Source organism: Chlorocebus sabaeus, chromosome 7 (genome assembly GCF_047675955.1).
Source record: "Chlorocebus sabaeus isolate Y175 chromosome 7, mChlSab1.0.hap1, whole genome shotgun sequence".
NCBI classification, from domain to species: domain Eukaryota; kingdom Metazoa; phylum Chordata; class Mammalia; order Primates; family Cercopithecidae; genus Chlorocebus; species Chlorocebus sabaeus.
In genome coordinates, this window is record NC_132910.1 from 55,410,949 (window position 1) to 55,430,035 (window position 19,087).

The following is a 19,087-nucleotide window of genomic DNA, read 5'->3' on the forward strand; positions in this document are numbered from 1 at the left end:
TAATAAACCCCTCTTTCTGCTAAGGCTAACTCAAGTTCTTCTCTGATACCTGTAATCCATTAGTCCTAACTAGGACATAAACGTTTTATTGAGCCACCAAAAAAAAAAAAAAAAAAAAAAAATTATAGATGTATGTGTATGCATTAAGTGTATGTGTTCGTATGTATAATGTGTATGTGTATATATATATATGTCTATATGATAGATAAGTACATATTTATATCTCTTCCAGTCTAGCTGGGATATCTGTTTCAAAATCAACTGCTGCTCTCTCCTCGGACGTGATATATAGGCAAACAAGCCATTCTCGATTAACACTACTCCCTCCTGGGGAAAGTCACAGAATAACTATTGATTTCTCTTTACCCTTTTCCACATTTCTCTGCTGAAATGTTGTCTTAACTCTTCAATGCAAAAGCAAAAGGAAATGAAAATGAAAATGAAGAGAGCTTTGCTTCATTAGGGCCATGTTAATTATATTTTTCTTACTTCCTAAACAAAATTTTCTTCAAAGAACAGGATATCCATGAAGGATATCTATATGGTAAAGAAGAGAGAGGATGACATGCTTCCCATGGTTTCTAGACAGCAGATTTATTTTCACTGAAACCTGTGCTTTACCCACAATGCTGGACTCAGAACTGCATGAACCTAAGTGGATTCTCTTATGATTTGACCAGCCATCTTTGAGAACCACTGAGACATTTTGGCAAACAGTCCTTCCACTGTTTTCCAACACACCAGAATATAAAGAAAGTTTGTTTTTTGTCAGTTTTTTCTACCTCAAAAGATGCCAGGCATGATTCAGTTTTTGCCTTTTCTTTCTCTTTTTCTTTTCTTTTTTCTTCTACAGAAAATTCTTTACTTTCACAGCTTCAGGATCACTGATGCAATTTAGGAGTTTCTCCCATGCAATTGAGAAATGCAAAAGGGAGGTTCTACAGGCAGGATCTTTTCTGCCTGGAGCTTTTAAGATCACTGAGGAAAAATAATTCAGATCCTCACTCTTTCTCTCCTCCGAGCTTCTGAGCTGCCCTGCGGGCTCAGTTCTCACTGTGGGTAGGTATGGGTCAGGGTAGTGGAAAGAAAGCAGAGAAGGGGACACTGGAGTGGCTTAAAGTAAAAGCTCTAAAACACCTTTTCCATTTCCTTTTCCTTTTTTCCCCACAGATTGAGTTCTACTTACTCTAATAACAGAGTTCATAAAAGATTACTAGAATGTCTATTTCTTTCAGTTCCCTTTTTTAGTATCCACAGGTTTTTTTTTTGGTTTTGTTTTTTTTATAAAGGGAGAGAAAGGTTAGACTTATTTACAACACAATGACAATCTCTGATTCTTCACTTTAAGCAAATAAAGACGCCTAGTGAAATAAATGGATTGTGTTATTTAAAATTGAAAGCTTATGTGAACCACCACTCAGAAACATGCTTAAAAAATACAGAAAGAAAATGAAAACCCTGTGACTACACAAGATTATTCTGATGCCAAATGCTGAGTGCACAATTAAGTAGAGTAAGTGTTAATAATATGACAAATACCTACTTCCAATGTACAAATGAAATACACTCAAAACTGCAAAAGACAGTGGCACTGTATGCTGCCCTAAAGTTTACAATCACATAGCTTTTCTTTTTTTTCATGAATTTGTAAGCTTTGTTTTAATTAAATGCCATTTACTTGTAACTAGCCAGTTTATCCTTTTTTAAAATGTTATTGTTGCTCTGCACAATTTGAACCAACTTTGGAAAAGGTATGGGTAAAAGTGGGTAGAAAAGCATGTTAAGAATTGGGTATTCTTGTTGAAATCAAGTTTCCTTCTGTGTTGTGCAGCCTGAATAATGGAGGAAATCTGTCCTAGTATCTTACTGTATCTGTCCTAACTCACTCCTTTTACAGGGCCTCAGCAGAGGAATTGCATAACAATGTAATTTGTATCCTGGTTAAATAGGAAGGTCTCTGAAGCACATGTCCAGGAACATTCTGCTTCATGGCAGAGGAGCCAAGATTGTACCTTGTAAGAGAAGGCACTGTTTCCTTAGGCAACATAGGTTCTTTTTTTTTTTGTTGTTGTTGTTGTTTTTTTATTTTTTTATTTTTTTAAATTTATTTATTATTATTAAACTTCAAGTTGTAGGGTACATGTGCACAACGTGCAGGTTTGCTACATATGTATACTTGTGCCATGTTGGTGTGCTGCACCCATCAACTCGTCATTTACATCAGGTATAACTCCCAATGCAATCCCTCCCCCCTCCCCCCTCCCCATGATAGGCCCTGGTGTGTGATGTTCCCCTTCCCGAGTCCAAGTGATCTCATTGTTCAGTTCCCACCTATGAGTGAGAACATGCGGTGTTTGGTTTTCTGTTCTTGTGATAGTTTGCTGAGAATGATGGTTTCCAGCTGCATCCATGTCCCTACAAAGGACACAAACTCATCCTTTTTTATGGCTGCATAGTATTCCATGGTGTATATGTGCCACATTTTCTTAATCCAATCTGTCCACAATGAGATACCATCTCACACCAGTTAGAATGGCGATCATTAAAAAGTCAGGAAACAACAGGTGCTGGAGAGGATGTGGAGAAATAGGAACACTTTTACACTGTTGGTGGGATTGTAAACTAGTTCAACCATTATGGAAAACAGTATGGCGATTCCTCAAGGATCTAGAACTAGATGTACCATATGACCCAGCCATCCCATTACTAGGTATATACCCAAAGGATTATAAATTATGCTGCTATAAAGACACATGCACACGTATGTTTATTGCAGCACTATTCACAATAGCAAAGACTTGGAATCAACCCAAATGTCCATCAGCAACATAGGTTCTTTGTTGGAACCCAAGAGCGCTCTAGTGGCAGGCACGCTTTTGCCTCTGGATAAATGGAACTGCCAGAGGCTCGTTCTGTCCATTCTGTGTAGAGCATACACTCAGATTCTAGGATCTCACAGAAATGGATTTCCCGGCCCTCTGTAGGCAACAAAGTCACCACAATTTGAAGCTATTATGTAAGAAAGTCCAAAATTTAACTTCCATTAGCTTTATTCAGCAAGTTTTTATAAGGCAGATCTCATATGGACTATGCTTTGCCTAAGCACGGTGTTAGATGGGAAGAAAAAAGTGGTGGTATCCTTCCTCCTGTGCCTTTCTTCCCAGCTCCTACTATTCATGGAATTTCCCTTGATTTCAAGTGGCTACTCACCAAAATCCTCAACTGAAAACAGCTTCCAAGGGGTCATGTACTTATTCAATTCTCTTCTCGCTTCTCTGCAAACACAACATTATCTGACCAAGGTTTGCATGCATAAGCATTGCTAATTAACAGTAAGTCTCCACAATGTCCTCCTCTCAGTAAGTTTGACACACAGACCACAGCAAAGCTGTATGTACTACCTAAAAGTGGGAAAGATCCTCATGTTGATTTCTGAACCGTAAAAGGCAGGGATACGTTTTGGACTTCTTGTCCCTTACTGTGAACAGACCTAAGGGTACTTACTTTATTTTTTAGAAAGAACCCAGAGCTGCTGATGCCTGAGGGAGTCGTTCCAACAGAGACTAGAATATCGAGAGAGAAAATTGATCCAGCTCTCTTGTCTGGTGATTATAAAACATGAAAGTATCACCCTCGCCATGGCAGACCACAGGGAATGATCAATGTGAATTGTTAAGTCCTCTTCTCAGTGATGCTTGCAAACAATTTCCCTGGGGAAGCAACAAGTTCCTGACCACAGTGTTGTACACAAATAAATAAACAAAATGCTAAAAAAATAAAAAAATAAAAAATAAATAAATAAATAAATAAAGTGGATAAATTATAATATATTTACACAATGGAACACTAAACAGCAATAGGAATAAGTGGTCCTTAAATCTAGAATTACAATTACTTATATAAAGTATTTTACTCTGCAGTTAAGTTTCTTAACATAAACAATAATCTAGAATAAATAGAGTGGAATTGCATCAAAGTTCATTTAATCACCCTCCTCTACACACACACTAAAACTAAATGCAGATAAACGTAAGTGACAGCCATGAAAATAGAAGTTATTCTTTGTATTTCTTGGATTTTCAACTCTGAGGGTTGAAGTATAATATTAGTGATTACAAAAATGATTCAAGGAAATGTTCGAGGATGATTTTTACTCCACTCAGTTTTCTGCCTTAGATTCTGTCTTTAGAATCTGTGGCTTATTTTAAATATTATTTTATTTTAGTCTTATTTTCATGCTTTATAAATGTATGGGAAAATTTAATAGAAGGTAATTAAGTGGTGTGATTCAATTTGTTTTTTGACAGTTTATTGAGATATAAAAAATATAGAAAGCACATATATTGTAAGTATACGGATTTGTAAATTTTTAAAAATTTAGCACCCATATTTTTTTAAAGAACATATTTGTACCCTAGAAGTTCCTCCCCTCAGCTATTGTGAATAGTGCTGCAATGAACATGGACATGCAGACATCTCTTTGAGATACTGATTTCATTTCCTTTGGATACACACCAAGAACTGGGTTTGTTGGTTCATATGGTAGTTCTGTATTTAATTTTTTTGAGGAACCTCCAAGCTGCCTTCTCTAATGGCTATACTAATATACATTCCCTCTAACATGTCCAAAAGTTCCCTTTCTCCACACCCTTGCCAACACTATTGTATTAGTCCATTCCCACATTGCTATAAAGAAATACCTGAGACTGAGTAATTTATAAAGAAAAGAGGTTTAATTGACTCACAGTTCTGCAGGCTATACAGGAAGCATAGCAGCTTCTGCTTCTGGGAAGGCCTCAGGAAATTTTTACTCATCGCACAAGGCAAACTTGCAAGCAGGTGTCTTACAAAGGGAGGGCAGGACCAAGAAGAGGAGGGATGTGCTACGTACAGTCAGATTTTGTGAGAATTCACTCACTGGTGTGACACAATACCAAGCAGAAAACCTGCCCTCATGATCCAGTCACCTCCACTAGGGGATTGCTATTCGACATGAGATTTGAGTGGGATACAGATCAAAACTATAACAGCTATCTCTTGTTCTTTTGATAATTGCCATTCTAATAGGTATCCTCTGACTTTGTTTTTATCTATCAATATTGTGCTCACTACTCTGGGTCTTTTGTCTATCCATATATAGTTTAGAGTCAGTTTGTTAATATTTCCAAAGCAATTTGCTGAAATTTTGATTGAGTTTGTTTTGATTCTGTAGGTCAAAGTGGAAAGAATTAACATATTGACAATATTGAATCTTCATATCTATATACATGGTGGGGTTCTCAATTTGTTTAGATATTTGAAATTTGTCATCTGAGTTTATTGTTTTCTTTATATAGATCTTGTATTAATATATTTTGGTAAACTAATACTTAAGTATTTGATTTTGGGGGGTGCTAATATCAATGGTATCATGATTATTTTTTAATTTAAACTTGACTTGTTCATTATTGGTGTACAGGAAAACTATTCATTTTTGAATATCAATCTTGTATCCTGCATCTATGCTATAATCACTTATTAATTAGTCCTAGGAGTTTTTGTATTTTGATTGGTAATCATTTAGGATTTCCTATAGAAACAACTGTGTCACTTGTAAATACAGACAGTCTTATTTATTCTTTCCCAATTTGTATATATTTCTTTTTTAAAAGTATTTTCTTCTTTTAACTTTTAAGTTCAAGGGTACAAGCTCAGGTTTGTTACATAGGTAAACTTGTGTCATGGGGGTTTGTTGTACAGATTGTCTCATCACCTAGGTATTAAGCCTAGTACTCATTAATTATTTTTGCTGATCCTCTCCCTCCTCCTATCTTCCACCCTCCAAAAGGTCCCAGTGTGTGTTGTTCCCCTCTATGTGTCCATGTGTTCTCATCCTTTAGGTCTCACTTACAAGAGAGAACATGCAGTATTTGGTTTTCTGTTCCTGTGTTAATTTGCTATGGATAATCGACTCAGCTCCATCCATGTTCCTGCAAAGGACATAATCTCATTTGTTTATGGCTTCCTAGTATTCCATGGTGTATATGTACCACATTTTCTTTATCCAGTCTATCATTGATGGGCATTTAGGTTGACTCCATGTCTTTGCTACTGTGAATAGTGCTGGAATGAACATTTGCATGTATGTGTCTTTTTGGCAGAATAATTTATATTCTTTGGATATATGCCCAGTAATGGGGTTACTGGGTCAAATGGTATTTCTGTCTGTAGGTCTTTGAGGAATTGACACAGTCTTCCACAACGGTTGACCTAATTTACACTTCCACTAGCAGTGTATAAACATTCCTTTTTCTCCAAAACCATGCCAGCATCCATTATTTTTGACTTTTTAATAATAGACATTCTAACTGCTATGAGGTGGTATCTCATTGTGGTTTTAATTTGCATTTCTCTAAGAATGAGGGATGTTGAGCTTTTTTTCATATGATTGTTGGCTGCATGTATGTCTTCTTTTGAAAGTTTCTGCTCATGTCCTTTGCCCACTTTTTTATGGGGTTGTTTGGGTTTTCTTCTTGTAAATTTGTTTAAATTTCTTATCGATGCTAGACATTAGACTTCTGTCAGATGCATAATTTGCAAAATTTTCTCCCATTCTGTAGGTTGTCTGTTTACTCTGTTGATAGTTTCTTTTGCTGTGTAAAATATCTTTAATTAGATCCCATTTGTCCATTTTACTTTTGCTGCAATCACTTTTGGCATCTTTGTTATGAAATCTTTGCCCATGCCTATGTTCTGAATGATATTGCCTACATTGTCCTCTGGGGTTTTGATAGTTTTGGGGTTTACATTTAAGTCTTTAATCCATCCTGAATTAATTTTTTATGGTGTAAGGAAGGAGTTCAGTTTCCATCTTCTGCATATGGCTAGCCAGTTATCCCAGTACCATTTATTGAATAGAGAATCCATTCCCCATTGCTTGTTTCTTGTCATTTTTGTCAAAGATCAGATAGTCGTAAGTGTGTGGTCTTATTTCTGGATTCTCTATTCTGTTCCATTGGTCTATGTCTGTTCTTGTTCCAGTACCATGCTGTTTTGGTTACTGTAGCCCTGTCGTGTAGTTTGAAGTCAGGTAGCATGACATCCCCAGTTCTTTTTGCTTAGGATTGCCTCAGCTATTCAGGCTCTCTTTTGGTTCCATATACATTTAAAAATAGTTTTCTCTAGTTTTGTGAAGAATGCCAATGGTAGTTTAATAGGCATAGCATTGAATCTATAAATTCCTTTGGGCAGTATGGCCATTTTCACAATATTGATTCTTCCTATCCATGAGCATGGAATACTTTGCCATTTGTTTGTGTCTTCTCTAATTTTCTTGAGCAGAGGTTTATAGTTCTCCCTGTAGAGACCTGTCACCTGCCTAGCTAGTGTACTCCTAGGTATTTTTATCTTTTATGTGGCAATTGTCAATAGGAGTTCGTCCTGATTTGGCTCAGCTTGACTGTTATTGGTATATAGGAATGCTAGTGATTTTTGCACATTAATTTTGCATCCTAGATTTTGTTGAAGCTGTTTATCAGCTGAAGAAGCTTTTGGGCTGAGACGATAGGGTTTTCTAGATATAGGATCATGTCATCTGTAAACTGGGATAGTTTGACTTACTCTCTTTCTTTTTGGATGTGCTTTATTTCTCTCTCTTGCCAGATTGCCCTGGCCAGAACTTACAATATTATGTTTAATAGGAGTGGTGAGGGAGAGCCTCCTTTTCTTGTGCTGGTTTTGAAGGGGAATGCTTCCAGCTTTTGCCCATTTAGTATGATGCTGGCTGTGAATTTGTCATATGTGACTCTTATTTTGAGGTATGTTTCTTCAATACCTAGTTTATTTAGAGTTTTTAACATAAATTGATGTTGAATTTTATCAAAAGCCCCTTCTGCATCTATTGAGCTATTAGGTGTTTCTGTCTTTATTTCTATTTATGTGATGCATCACATTTATTGATTTGCATATGTTGAGCCAATCTTGCATCTGGGAATGAAGCCTCCTTGATCATGGTGGATAAGCTTTTTAAAGTGCAGCTGGATTTGGTTTGCCAGAATTTTGTTGAGGATTTTTGCATCAATGTTCATCAAGGAGATTGGCCTGAAACTTTCTTTTTTAGTTGTACCTCTGCCAGGTTTTGGTATCAAGATGATGCTGGCCTCATAGAATGAGTTATGAAGGAGCCTCTTCTCCTCAATTTTTTGGAATAGTTTCAGTAGGAATGCTACCAGCTCTTCTTTGTACATCTGGTAGAATTCATTTGTGAATTCATCTAGTCCTGGGTTTTTTAGATTGATGGGCTATTTGTTACTGACTCAATTTCAGAAAACATTATTGTTGTGTTCAGTGATTCAGTTCCTTTCTGGCTCAGTCTTGGAAGGGTGGATGTGTCTAGGAATTCATCCATTTCTCCTAGATTTTCTAGTTTGTGTGCATAGAAGTATTCATACTATTCTCTAATGGTTGTTTGTGTTTCTATGGGGTCAGTGGTAATATCCCTCTTGTCATTTCTAATCGTATTTATTTTAATCTTCTCTCTTTTCCTCTTTATTATTTAAACAAGTAGTCTACCTAGTTTTTTTTTTTTTTTCCATCTTCTAGATTAGTTGATCTTTTGAATGGATTTTTGTGTCTCAATCTCCTTCAGTTCAGCTCTGATTTTGGTCATTTATTGCCTTCTGCTAGCTTTTGAACTTATTTGTTCTCAGTTCTCTCGTTCTTTTACTTGTGATGTTAGGTTGTTAACTTGAAATCTTTCTAACTTTTTGGTATGGGCTTTTAGTGCTATAATTCCCTCTTAACACTGCCTTAGCTGTGTCCCAGAGATTTGGTATATTGGATCTTCATCCTCATTAGTTTCATGATTTCTGCCTTAATTTCATTATTGACCCAAAAGTCATTCAGGAGTCATTCAATTTCCATGTAATTGTATGGTTTTAAGTGAATTTCTAAGTCTTAATTTCTAATCGAATTACACTGTGTTCTGAGAGACTGTTATGATTTCAGTTATTTTGCATTTGCTGAGGAGTGTTTTACTTCCAATTATGTGATCAATTTTAAAGTAAGTGCCATGTGCCAATGAGAAGAATGTATATTCTATTGTGTGTGTGTTTTTTTTTTTTTTTTGGGTGGAGAGTTCTGTAGATACCTATCAGGTTCATTTGATCCAGTGCTGAGTTCAGGACCTGAATATCTTTGTTAATTTTCTGTCTCAATTCATCTAACATTTTCAGTGGGGTGTTAAAGTCTCCCACTATTATTGTGTGGGAGTCTAAGTCTGTTTGAAGGTCTCTTGGAATTTGCCTTATGAATTTGGGTACTCCTGTGTTGGGTTTATATATATTTAGGATAGTTAGATCTTCTTCTTGAATTGAACCCTTTAGCGTTATGTAATGACCTTCTTTGTCTTTTATAATTTTTGTTGGTATAAAATCTGTTTTGTCAGAAACTAGGATTGCAACCACTGTTTTGTTTTTGTTTTTGTTTTCTGTTTTCCATTTGCTTGGTAGATTTTTCCTCCATCCCTTTATTTTGAGCCTAAGGTTGGAACTGCTAAGTCATCCAAACAGCAAAGATGGAGGCCTGCCTGTCCCTCTGGGAGCTCTGTGCATGGGACTTCTCCAACCTCTGTAGGCCAGAGAACACTGGTGGTGGTGGCTGGAGGCCCCCCCTTGGGAGGTCTTACCCAGGGCAGAATGGGATTGGGGACCTACTTAAAGAAGCAGCCAGGTCACACTTTCGTAGAGCAGCTGTGCTGTGCTGGGGTACTGCTTCTGCTCCATTGACTTGGGCTTTTCAAAGTCCGCAGGCTGGAATGGCTAAATTGCCCAAACAGCAAAGATGATAGCTTGCCTCTCCCACAAGGAGCTCCATCCTAGGAAGGTGCAACACTGCTACTGCTACTGATGGCTGGCTGGATCTCCAAGCCAGGGTATCTTACCCTGTGAGGTGCCATGGAAGTAGAACCCACAGACTGTCACTGCTCAGCTCTCTGAATTTAGCAACTTTCCTAGGGGTACACACAGGGGTCTAACCTCTTGCTTTGTTTAAGTTGCAGTTACTTTTGCTGGGATGCCCAGAAATCCAGAGTATCTGAAGTTCCTGGGTCTCTGTGAGCATCTAAGCAGCTGCTTAGTGGAGACTCCACATAGCTTTGTGTGTCAAACTGAAGGCCCCAGTGGAGTGTGTTCATGAGGGGGATCTCCTGATCCGAGGGTTGCAAAGATCCATGGGAGAAGTATGGTTTCCTGGGGTCATGCATTTACTCACCACTTCCCTGGGTGGGAGAGGTTCCCTGGCTCCGTGTGAGCCATCGTCCTGCCTTGCTTTCCTCAGTTCTCCATGGGTGGAGTTGTTTCCTTGATTAGTACCAATGTGAGTACTTGGATGTTTCTTTTGAAGGTGCCGTAGTTACTCACCCTTTTGCTTCCTCTCCATGAGAACCATGCACCTAAGCTGCTCCTAGTCAGCCATCTTGGCCATTCCCCACTTTTTAAGAATGCCAGATAACACATATGAATAATTTTAGAGGCTCCAGATGGTGTTGGCTTCACCTAGTGTTTACTCACCTTATCTTCTGATGGACAGGAGGCTTGATTAAGTATATGGAGTCAGAAAGTTATCAGACAAAAGGCTAGTTTGAAGTTTTCAACAGGGATGGCCTTCCTGTGTTTGCCCTCACTCCTGTGACCCTCCAGGACTTCCAGTGTAAATGATCAGGTACCTTCTAAGGTCCCTAATATTTGCAAGATCTTGAACCTCAATTTTTGTTTCCTCAATACCAGGAAGTGATTTTAAATGCCATTTTTAAAAGATTCTTTCTGTGTACCTTCTTAGTTTCTTACTATGAGCAGTTTAAGAATTTGGCACATACTTGGAGAGGAAAATTCTCTGAGTTTCTTCCCTTAATCTCTCTTTTCTCGGAGATTGTATCTCTACCAGTTTTGCTACCCTTAGGAACTCTGATTTTTAATTTATGTTTTTCAGGCCCATGAATTTGACAAAATCTCTGCTAGGTGTCTGGCCTTTATCAGCTTGCAGCCTTCATCTCTGCCTGACTTGAGCAATTTTCTGACTGTTACTTTTATCTTACTAAACATTCTCTATATACTCAAGTTCTGGCTACTTCAGAAGTTCTTGAACTGTTTAAATCTTTTTTTAAAAAATCTTGCTTTCGAGTTCGTGAAGGAGTTTTGGTATACTACAAGCTATTCTGTCAGAACTGCAAATGGAAGTCACCTCAATTTTTTAAAAGGAAAATGAGACAGTAGTGACTAACTTCAATTCAATGCATTTTTATGTGCATCATATTTCACAATTGCTTTACATTGCATAATTGGGGATATTTGGGGGTACAGGTAGAGATAATTTGAATTAAGTGACAAACAAAAAGATATTTAGCTATGTCTTTAAGTGCCTGTCCTTTCTGCTGTATAATTAATTGACTTATCTACTTTCTAGATCACATTTTTGCTTTAAAATTTTGTTTATTTAAGGGAGATAGAAAGGGTGTAACTGCTGAATAAAATATTGTGACAATCGAACTATTATTGGAGTGCATGTTTTTAAAATCTGTCATTCGACTGACATATTTGGTCAATATAAAAAATAAAAACAGTGTGTGTCAGTCTTTTCTGTAACAACTCCTGGCTTTATGCTTTGATAGTTATTGTTTCCAAAAGTAGTATTTGTGAATATAATTATAATCAAAAGAGTTAAATCAGGAAGTTTGGAAAAATTTCTAGGTAATTTACTAATTAACTAAGTTTCCCTGGGAAGTAGGGATGGAAAAAGAGAAATTAAATCATTTCCCTCTAGATAATAAATAATATCAAGTATATATTGATTAGTTAAAATTCAATTTTTCAGTTTTCTTTTTCTCTTTGTAAATTTCAGTTACCTACTTTCAGGTCAATTCATATTTTACTTAAATCTATAATGGAAATTAAGGAAGCAGGAGTAACTAACTACAAAAAGCCAAAGGAGCTGTTTTTTTCAGGTGATTTTTAAAAGTTCTTGTAAAGCTTAGAATAAAAGATTGAGAATAATATAAGTGAGGATAATCATTTATGTTTTATTTCAGTTTAGCATTAATCTGTGTGACAGATCTTTTAAAATTCTCTCTTCTGAAGGTGACAATTATTTTCAACTTGCATTCAATATGTGTAAATATAAATAATGTAATAAATGTATCTGCTTCAAGAAGGAAGTATTATATGTGAATGTGTATATCTATTTATCTCTTTATATATAAATATATATAGACACATACATAGCTATAGATATAAAGAGAGACAGACAGAAGAGAGAGAAAGAGAGTGAGAGAACTCTAGAAATATGTATTATTCAAAATAATGAACTTTAACTAGTATTTAATATAGACTGTTACCAAATTACTAAATTTTGATATATTTAAAAATACATATTTCCCTATATTTTTAAAACTATGTGTTTTGAGTTCATATGGCGACTTTTATTGAATAGACAAATCTTTGGCTCACTACTCAAAAGAGATCTACAATTTCTCAACTTTGTAATTTTAGGTTCGCAAAAGTCACTGTTGCTGTCATGGTTGCAGATTATCTTAATTTTAATTCAGTAAATGAACCCTTGAGTTTTATTTTACTGTGTTTTCATCTACTGACTGAAAAAAGTGTATTCTGTGTTTTGTTGAAACCCATCTGGGAAATAACATGTTCATTACTTCATCAGAGGTATTTGCTCAGAAAGTATATGTTCTATTATTTGAAGAAAATTAAATTTTGAAAGGTTTTGCTAATCAAAATACAAGTGAATTATCTGTGTCCTGCCCCACCCCGAAACAGATGAACTTTTTGGCAACTCTACTTTCAAATATCTGTTCTTGTTTGTTTTATCTTGACCCAGTAGGCAAATATTAAAAATAGATGTTTTAAATAGCAAGTGTAATCAATTAGAAAAAGGTAGCCAAATTTGCCACTGTGATAAGGTAATATTGCGTGATGTATTTTTAAAATATTTTAAATTTATAATGGCTACTGCAAATAGTTTCTTAATAGGATATAGCCCTTGAAAATAATATGTAAAAATGTAATTAATATACATATTATCGAAATGATTTCACTTAAATTATGCTAGAAATTTTCTTTTATAAAATCAATTCCTAAAAAGAGTTTGTTAATTTATTGCTTATGAATCAGAAATAGAAACTTTTCATATGATGCAAATAGCAAACAATAAAGTGCCTACATGCAGAGATTTTAAATTCTAGTTGATAAATAATAAATAAACATAATACACAGAAAATTGTATTAAAAATTCAGCAAATGACCTACAGTATGAGGTGTATATTACTTTAAATAACTTGCCCCAGACAGGCCCTCAGAAGCAGAAAGTTAATCAGGATCTTGAAATAAAGAAAGAAGTAAACCATGAAGATATCTAGAGAAGAGAGTGCCAGGTAGAGAAAATAGCACATGAAATGGTAATGTGACAGAAATGGCTGACAGAAGATGAAGAAATCCCAGGGTGGAAAGAAAAATATTCCAGAGTATGTACTGTCTTTGATTATACTGTAAGAAGTTTAGATTTTATTCTCAGAGAGAGGAGAATCCATTCGAAGCATGAGCTTCATATAATCCATTTCTATATTAAATATAGCCCCTAGGCTTTTGGATGAAAAAATAGAGTGCATGACAAACATGAGGCAAACAGGTTTGGGGGTAATTAAATTATATCTGTGTCAGTAGCTGTGTTATTCTATTTATTTATAAAATTTCTCAGAGATTTTTTTTATTATAGATTCAGGGATTACATGTGCAAATTTGTGGCATAGATGTATTTTGTAATGGTGGGGCTTGGGCTTCGAATGTATCCATCACTTAGATAGTGAACATTGTACCCAATAGGTAATTTTCAACCCTCACTCCCCTCCCTTCTTTCCTCTCTCCTTCCCTTTCTGTTTTTGGAGTCCCCAATGTCTATTATTTTTATCTTTTTATCCATGCATACCCATTGATTAGCTCCTGCTTATTTTAAAACTCTTATTAGATCTCCAGGTGGAGAAGTTGAAAAGCAGTTGGAGAGTTGGAGAGAGAGTCTCTGCTTCAAAGAAAAAAGAAATAAAGAAAGGAAGAAAAAAAAGAATGGAACGCAAAAGAGGGCTCAGGGTGAAGATATGGATGGACCAGATGAATGAGACTAGATAAGGTTATTTAAAGAGTGAGCGTAGCATAGAGTCAAAGAAGTCTGATGACTAAGCCATGGGGACACTGCAATATTTAAAAATATTTATGTTAAATTGATGCTAAGATGTAAGTATCTAACTGATATTATTAATACATTTGAAAATGAGAAGTGAGACTAAAATTTAATAAGGTAGAAAATAAAGATTGTTCAACTTTCAGCACCTCACCACACAAAGAGTATTTAAAAAGAGCTATTTGTGTAATGAAATTTCCATCGTTCACGAACCTAGGGAAAAGATTTTAAAGAGAATCTTTGGTATACACCACATGCATTTGGGGGACACAATGAACTACCAAATTTAGCTGCTCTTAGAGCCCAGCAAAGGAAAGGTAAGCTGCAAATAATGTTTTAGCTTTGATTCCAGAGTTGGTTGAACAAGGGATATGCATGTGTTACATGCATCAGACGTGACCTCAGAGAGTAATAGTGTTAGTAGATGGTCTGCAATATCTGTTTAAGAGGACAGCTCAGGTATAACTCCCTACAACTTAAAGTTTAATAATAATAAATAAATTAAAAAAAAAAAAAAAAAAAAAGAGGACAGCTCTCGGGATTACTGAACCTCAGCAAAAGGAAGCTGTAGGTACTCTTGCTGGGTAGCTTGATAGTGAGGATGAAGTGAATGAAAACCTTGGCCAGACTGAGGTTGACTCTTGCAAGTGAGAGATCCTTGATAAAAAAGAACCCATAGGAGAAAATTCAACATTATAAATCTTCAAGGCCAGAGAACTTGTCATTGGACAAGAGATAGTACACATCTGAACTTCTTTCTTTAATTCCTCATTGCTTCAGCTCTGCAGTCAAAAACAGCAGGCGGCAAGATGAGAGAGGAAGAGTAGAATAGCAAGTTGTAAAGTGCAGAAGTCAACCAGAATTTTCCTCTCTAACTGCAAGTTTCTAGCTTTTGCCAACCCTACAAGGAGAGAGAAAGAAACCTTCACTGGTAATCAAGATTAAAGTTTCAATCTTTTAAGGCTTGTCAAATAAAAACATATTTCCTAGAACAGTAGGCATTCTGTACATAGTAAAACAACAAGCCAATCACTGCTTCACCAAAATGGATTTCTAGGTTCAGACAAACATAATGTATTATCTTCTAGAATTCCTGTAATTCACTAGTTGTTTCTATTTCCAACTTGGATAAAATTTAGACATGATTTGTAGCTGTGTTTAACTCTTTAAAGTGATGTTATATCTCTGACATCCATATCAGTCCAGGCACCGAACACTATTTCAGAATTTGTGTCAGTGTCTGTGATTTTATGCTTTTGGAAATCCATCCAAAGATATGTTGAAACATCAATATAATTTGATCACCATGGATGTAGTTTAGTAGCGACCCCTGTGTAAGTAAGGACAATAAAACTAAGACAGATTGTCCAGGCACAGTAGCTTACGCCTGTAATCCCAGCACTTTGGGAGGCCGAGTTGGGCGGATCACGAGGTCAAGAGATCAAGACCATCTTGGCCAACATGGTGAAACCCCGTCTCTACTAAATATACAAAAATTAGCTGGGTGTGGTGGCACCCGCCTGTAGTCCCAGCTACTAGGGAGGCTGAGACAGAAGAATTGCTTGAACCTGGTAGGCTGAGGTTGCAGTGAGCAGAGATCATGCAACTGCACTCCAGCCTGGTGACAGAGCGAGACTCCATCTCAAACAACAACAACAACAACAACAACAACAACAAACTAAGACAGATTAGTAAAAAGCTTGGCAATCAACTAATTGAAGAACTGATCCTTCATATGGCTGAACAACAAATAAGTAAACAAATCCAGGGGATGGTCAGGCAATAGCATCATCAGGCAATAGTGACAGAAAAAGGACCTTGGTTCAAAGAGGCCAATAACCATAACAGCTTAAACACCTTCCCGCAAGTATAGAGATTTTCTGTTGTAAATATATATATTTTTAAGCTTATGATATTTTTCCTGCTTTTAGTTTAGGTTCAAGGGGTACATGTGTAGGTTTGTCACACGGGTGAATCGTGTATCGCTGAGGTTTGGCGTACAAATGATCCCATCACCAAGGTGGTAAGCATAGTCTAATAAATATAATGCATCGTCTTTTGAAGACAAAGAGTATTTTGTATTCCGAACAGTGAATGGGACCTCAAGTCTACTCCAAAAGAGAAAATAAATATGTTGAATAGTAAACTCTCACATTACTTTTCCATTTATCATTTAATTCACTTTCTTAATATAACTGTGAACCTGAAAAATGTATGCCAAACCATGATAGCTACTTGGTGCTTGTTCTTTGAATTTAGAGAAATTCATAAAATTGATTGATGTACAAATAAGGCTTTCACTTGAAATGTTGATCCAAATGTATTGGTTGATATTTTCCAATTGAATAACAGTGTATATTTACCCTGAACTGTAAAATCAGGAGATCAATCACATAAGGAGTTGAAAGAATAATAACAAAAGTGACTATATTGACATATATAGTTATATTTATAGTAAAGGCAACTCAATATCTATATATATGGAAGAGCAAATCATATATATATTGGAATGATAGCATTCACATGAAGTGCTCTGTGCAGTATGGTGGGCAATAGCCACACGCAACTTTCAAAATTATATGTACCCATCTGCTTGGGCTGCCATCACATGATATTATATATTGGATGTCTTAAACAATAGAAATTTATTTCTTATAGTTCTGGAGACTAAAAGTCCAAGATTAAGGTTTTGACTGATTTGGTTCTGGTGAGGCTCCTCTCCTGGGTTGCAGATGGCCAGCTTCTTGCTGTGTTCTCCCATGGCCTTTCCTTGATGCATGCAGAGGAAATCTCTGTCTTCCTCTTCTTGGAAGGCTACTAATCCTATGGGATTAGGGTTTTTATCCCCATTAACCAGCCTCTGGTATTTTTATGCCCATTAACCAGCCTCTGGTATACCTTTATTTCTCCATTTTCTTTTTACTGTGTCTTTATATTAAAATGTAATTATTGTAGGTAGGTTACAGACAGTTATTGTTTTTTTAAACCATTCTTGAATCTGTGGATTTTGATTGGAGTGTTTAGTTAATTCATGATTTTTAAAAATTTATTTTTAATTTGCATGAGAGTGGGTATATATATTTACATTATATATACACACACATATTTACATTATATATATATACACACACATAGGGAGTATGTAGATATTTTGACAAAGGCATACAATGTGTAATAATCACATCAGGATAAACAGGGTATCGGTAAGTTCAAGGATTTATCATTTCTTTGTGTTACAACATTCCAATTATACTCCTTATTTTAAATAGTACTGTAAGTTATCATTGACTTTAATTCATCTGATCTAACTACATTTTTGTACCCATTAACCACTGCAACTTCTCCCACTCCCCGACTACCCTTCCCAGCCACTGGTAACCATCATTCTACTCTCTATCTCCATGAGTTCAATTGTTACAATTTTGAGCCCCCACAAATGAATGAGAACATGTGATGTTTATCTTTCTGTGCCTGGCTTCAATAATGTATTGCAGTGAAAGAGTAATGTTTTCTAAGAAAGTAGTTATTATATTGATGACTCAATGATGAGAAGATAATCATGCCTGCACTGAAAGAGAAAGAATTAAATATAGAGGGATTAAGTATGTTTTGGTGAAGCTAAACTCTTTCTGCTACTTTATTACTTGCTAATCATGGAGCTACATTTCCCTTTTGCCTTTACTGCCAAATTTCTAGGAGGGTATTCACTCTCTTATTTGTCTACTATTTGTTATACAAGCTAATGAAATTTGACTTCTATCATTATCAATACTTTCATTGATCTTCTTCTTGTCAGATTCGGGTCACTATCTGATTTTATCTTTGTGGGGCATTTGGCATGTCCTCCTACTGTGGCCTCTTCTTGTTCTTTAGCCATGTTTGGTGTGTTCTTTGTGGGCTTTTCTTTTTTTTTTCCCTTTCACAAAATATTGGTGTCCCTTTGTCCTATCTTTGAGCCCTTACATTTTGACATTCCCAATAGCTTCTATTATTTAAGTGTATTTCTTTTCATCTTCTTGCTATTTTATGACTCAGCAACCTATAATTCTGGTCCCAAACTTATTGCTAACTCCCAGACAAATTTCTTCAGTTATTTACATATGAGTGTGAAAATGAACCCATGTTTATAAAGTAACCTCATCTTGAATTTTCCATCTCCATGAATGGTGTGCCCTCATTTACCTGGTTCACTGGATGTAATGTGGGGTTCCTTGGGCTTCACATTAAATCAATCAACTATTCACAATAGCAAAGACTTGGAATCAACCCAAATGTCCATCAGTGACAGACTGGATTAAGAAAATGTGGCACATATACACCATGGAATACTATGCAGCCATAAAAAAGGATGAGTTTGTGTCCTTTGTAGGGGCATGGATGCAGCTGGAAACCATCATTCTTAGCAAACTATCACAAGAACAGAAAACCAAACACCACATGTTCTCACTCATAGGTGGGAACTGAACAATGAGATCACTTGGACTCGGGAAGGGGAACATCACACACCGGGGCCTATCATGGGGAGGGGGGAGGGGGGAGGGATGGCATTGGGAGTTATACCTGATGTAAATGACGAGTTGATGGGTGCTGATGAGCTGATGGGTGCAGCACAGCAACATGGCACAAGTATACATATGTAACAAACCTGCACGTTATGCACATGTACCCTAGAACTTAAAGTATAATAATAATAATTAAAAAAAGAATTCCTATGTTTAAATTTTCTAAATATCCTTCATTGTCACACCTATCTGAGTGGTTCCAGTAGCCTCCATGCCATTCTCCTTGAAATAAACTTACTTTTCACAAAAATATCCATTACCCTATAGGCAGATGCTTTTCTATTGTTAGAAATTGTGTTTCTTATTTG

General features: G+C 36.1%; 1 protein-coding gene across 1 annotated transcript; it reads right to left on the minus strand.

Annotated features, from left to right (window-relative positions):
* Positions 1 to 1,891: 1,891 nt before the first annotated feature.
* Positions 1,892 to 18,094, minus strand: LOC140712126 (BH3-like motif-containing cell death inducer). Its single transcript, XM_073017848.1, is given in 4 exon segments — positions 1,892 to 2,056; positions 2,840 to 2,856; positions 2,859 to 3,009; positions 17,990 to 18,094. Coding segments are annotated over 4 exon segments (438 nt in total).
* Between the last annotated feature and the right edge of the window lie 993 nt (positions 18,095 to 19,087).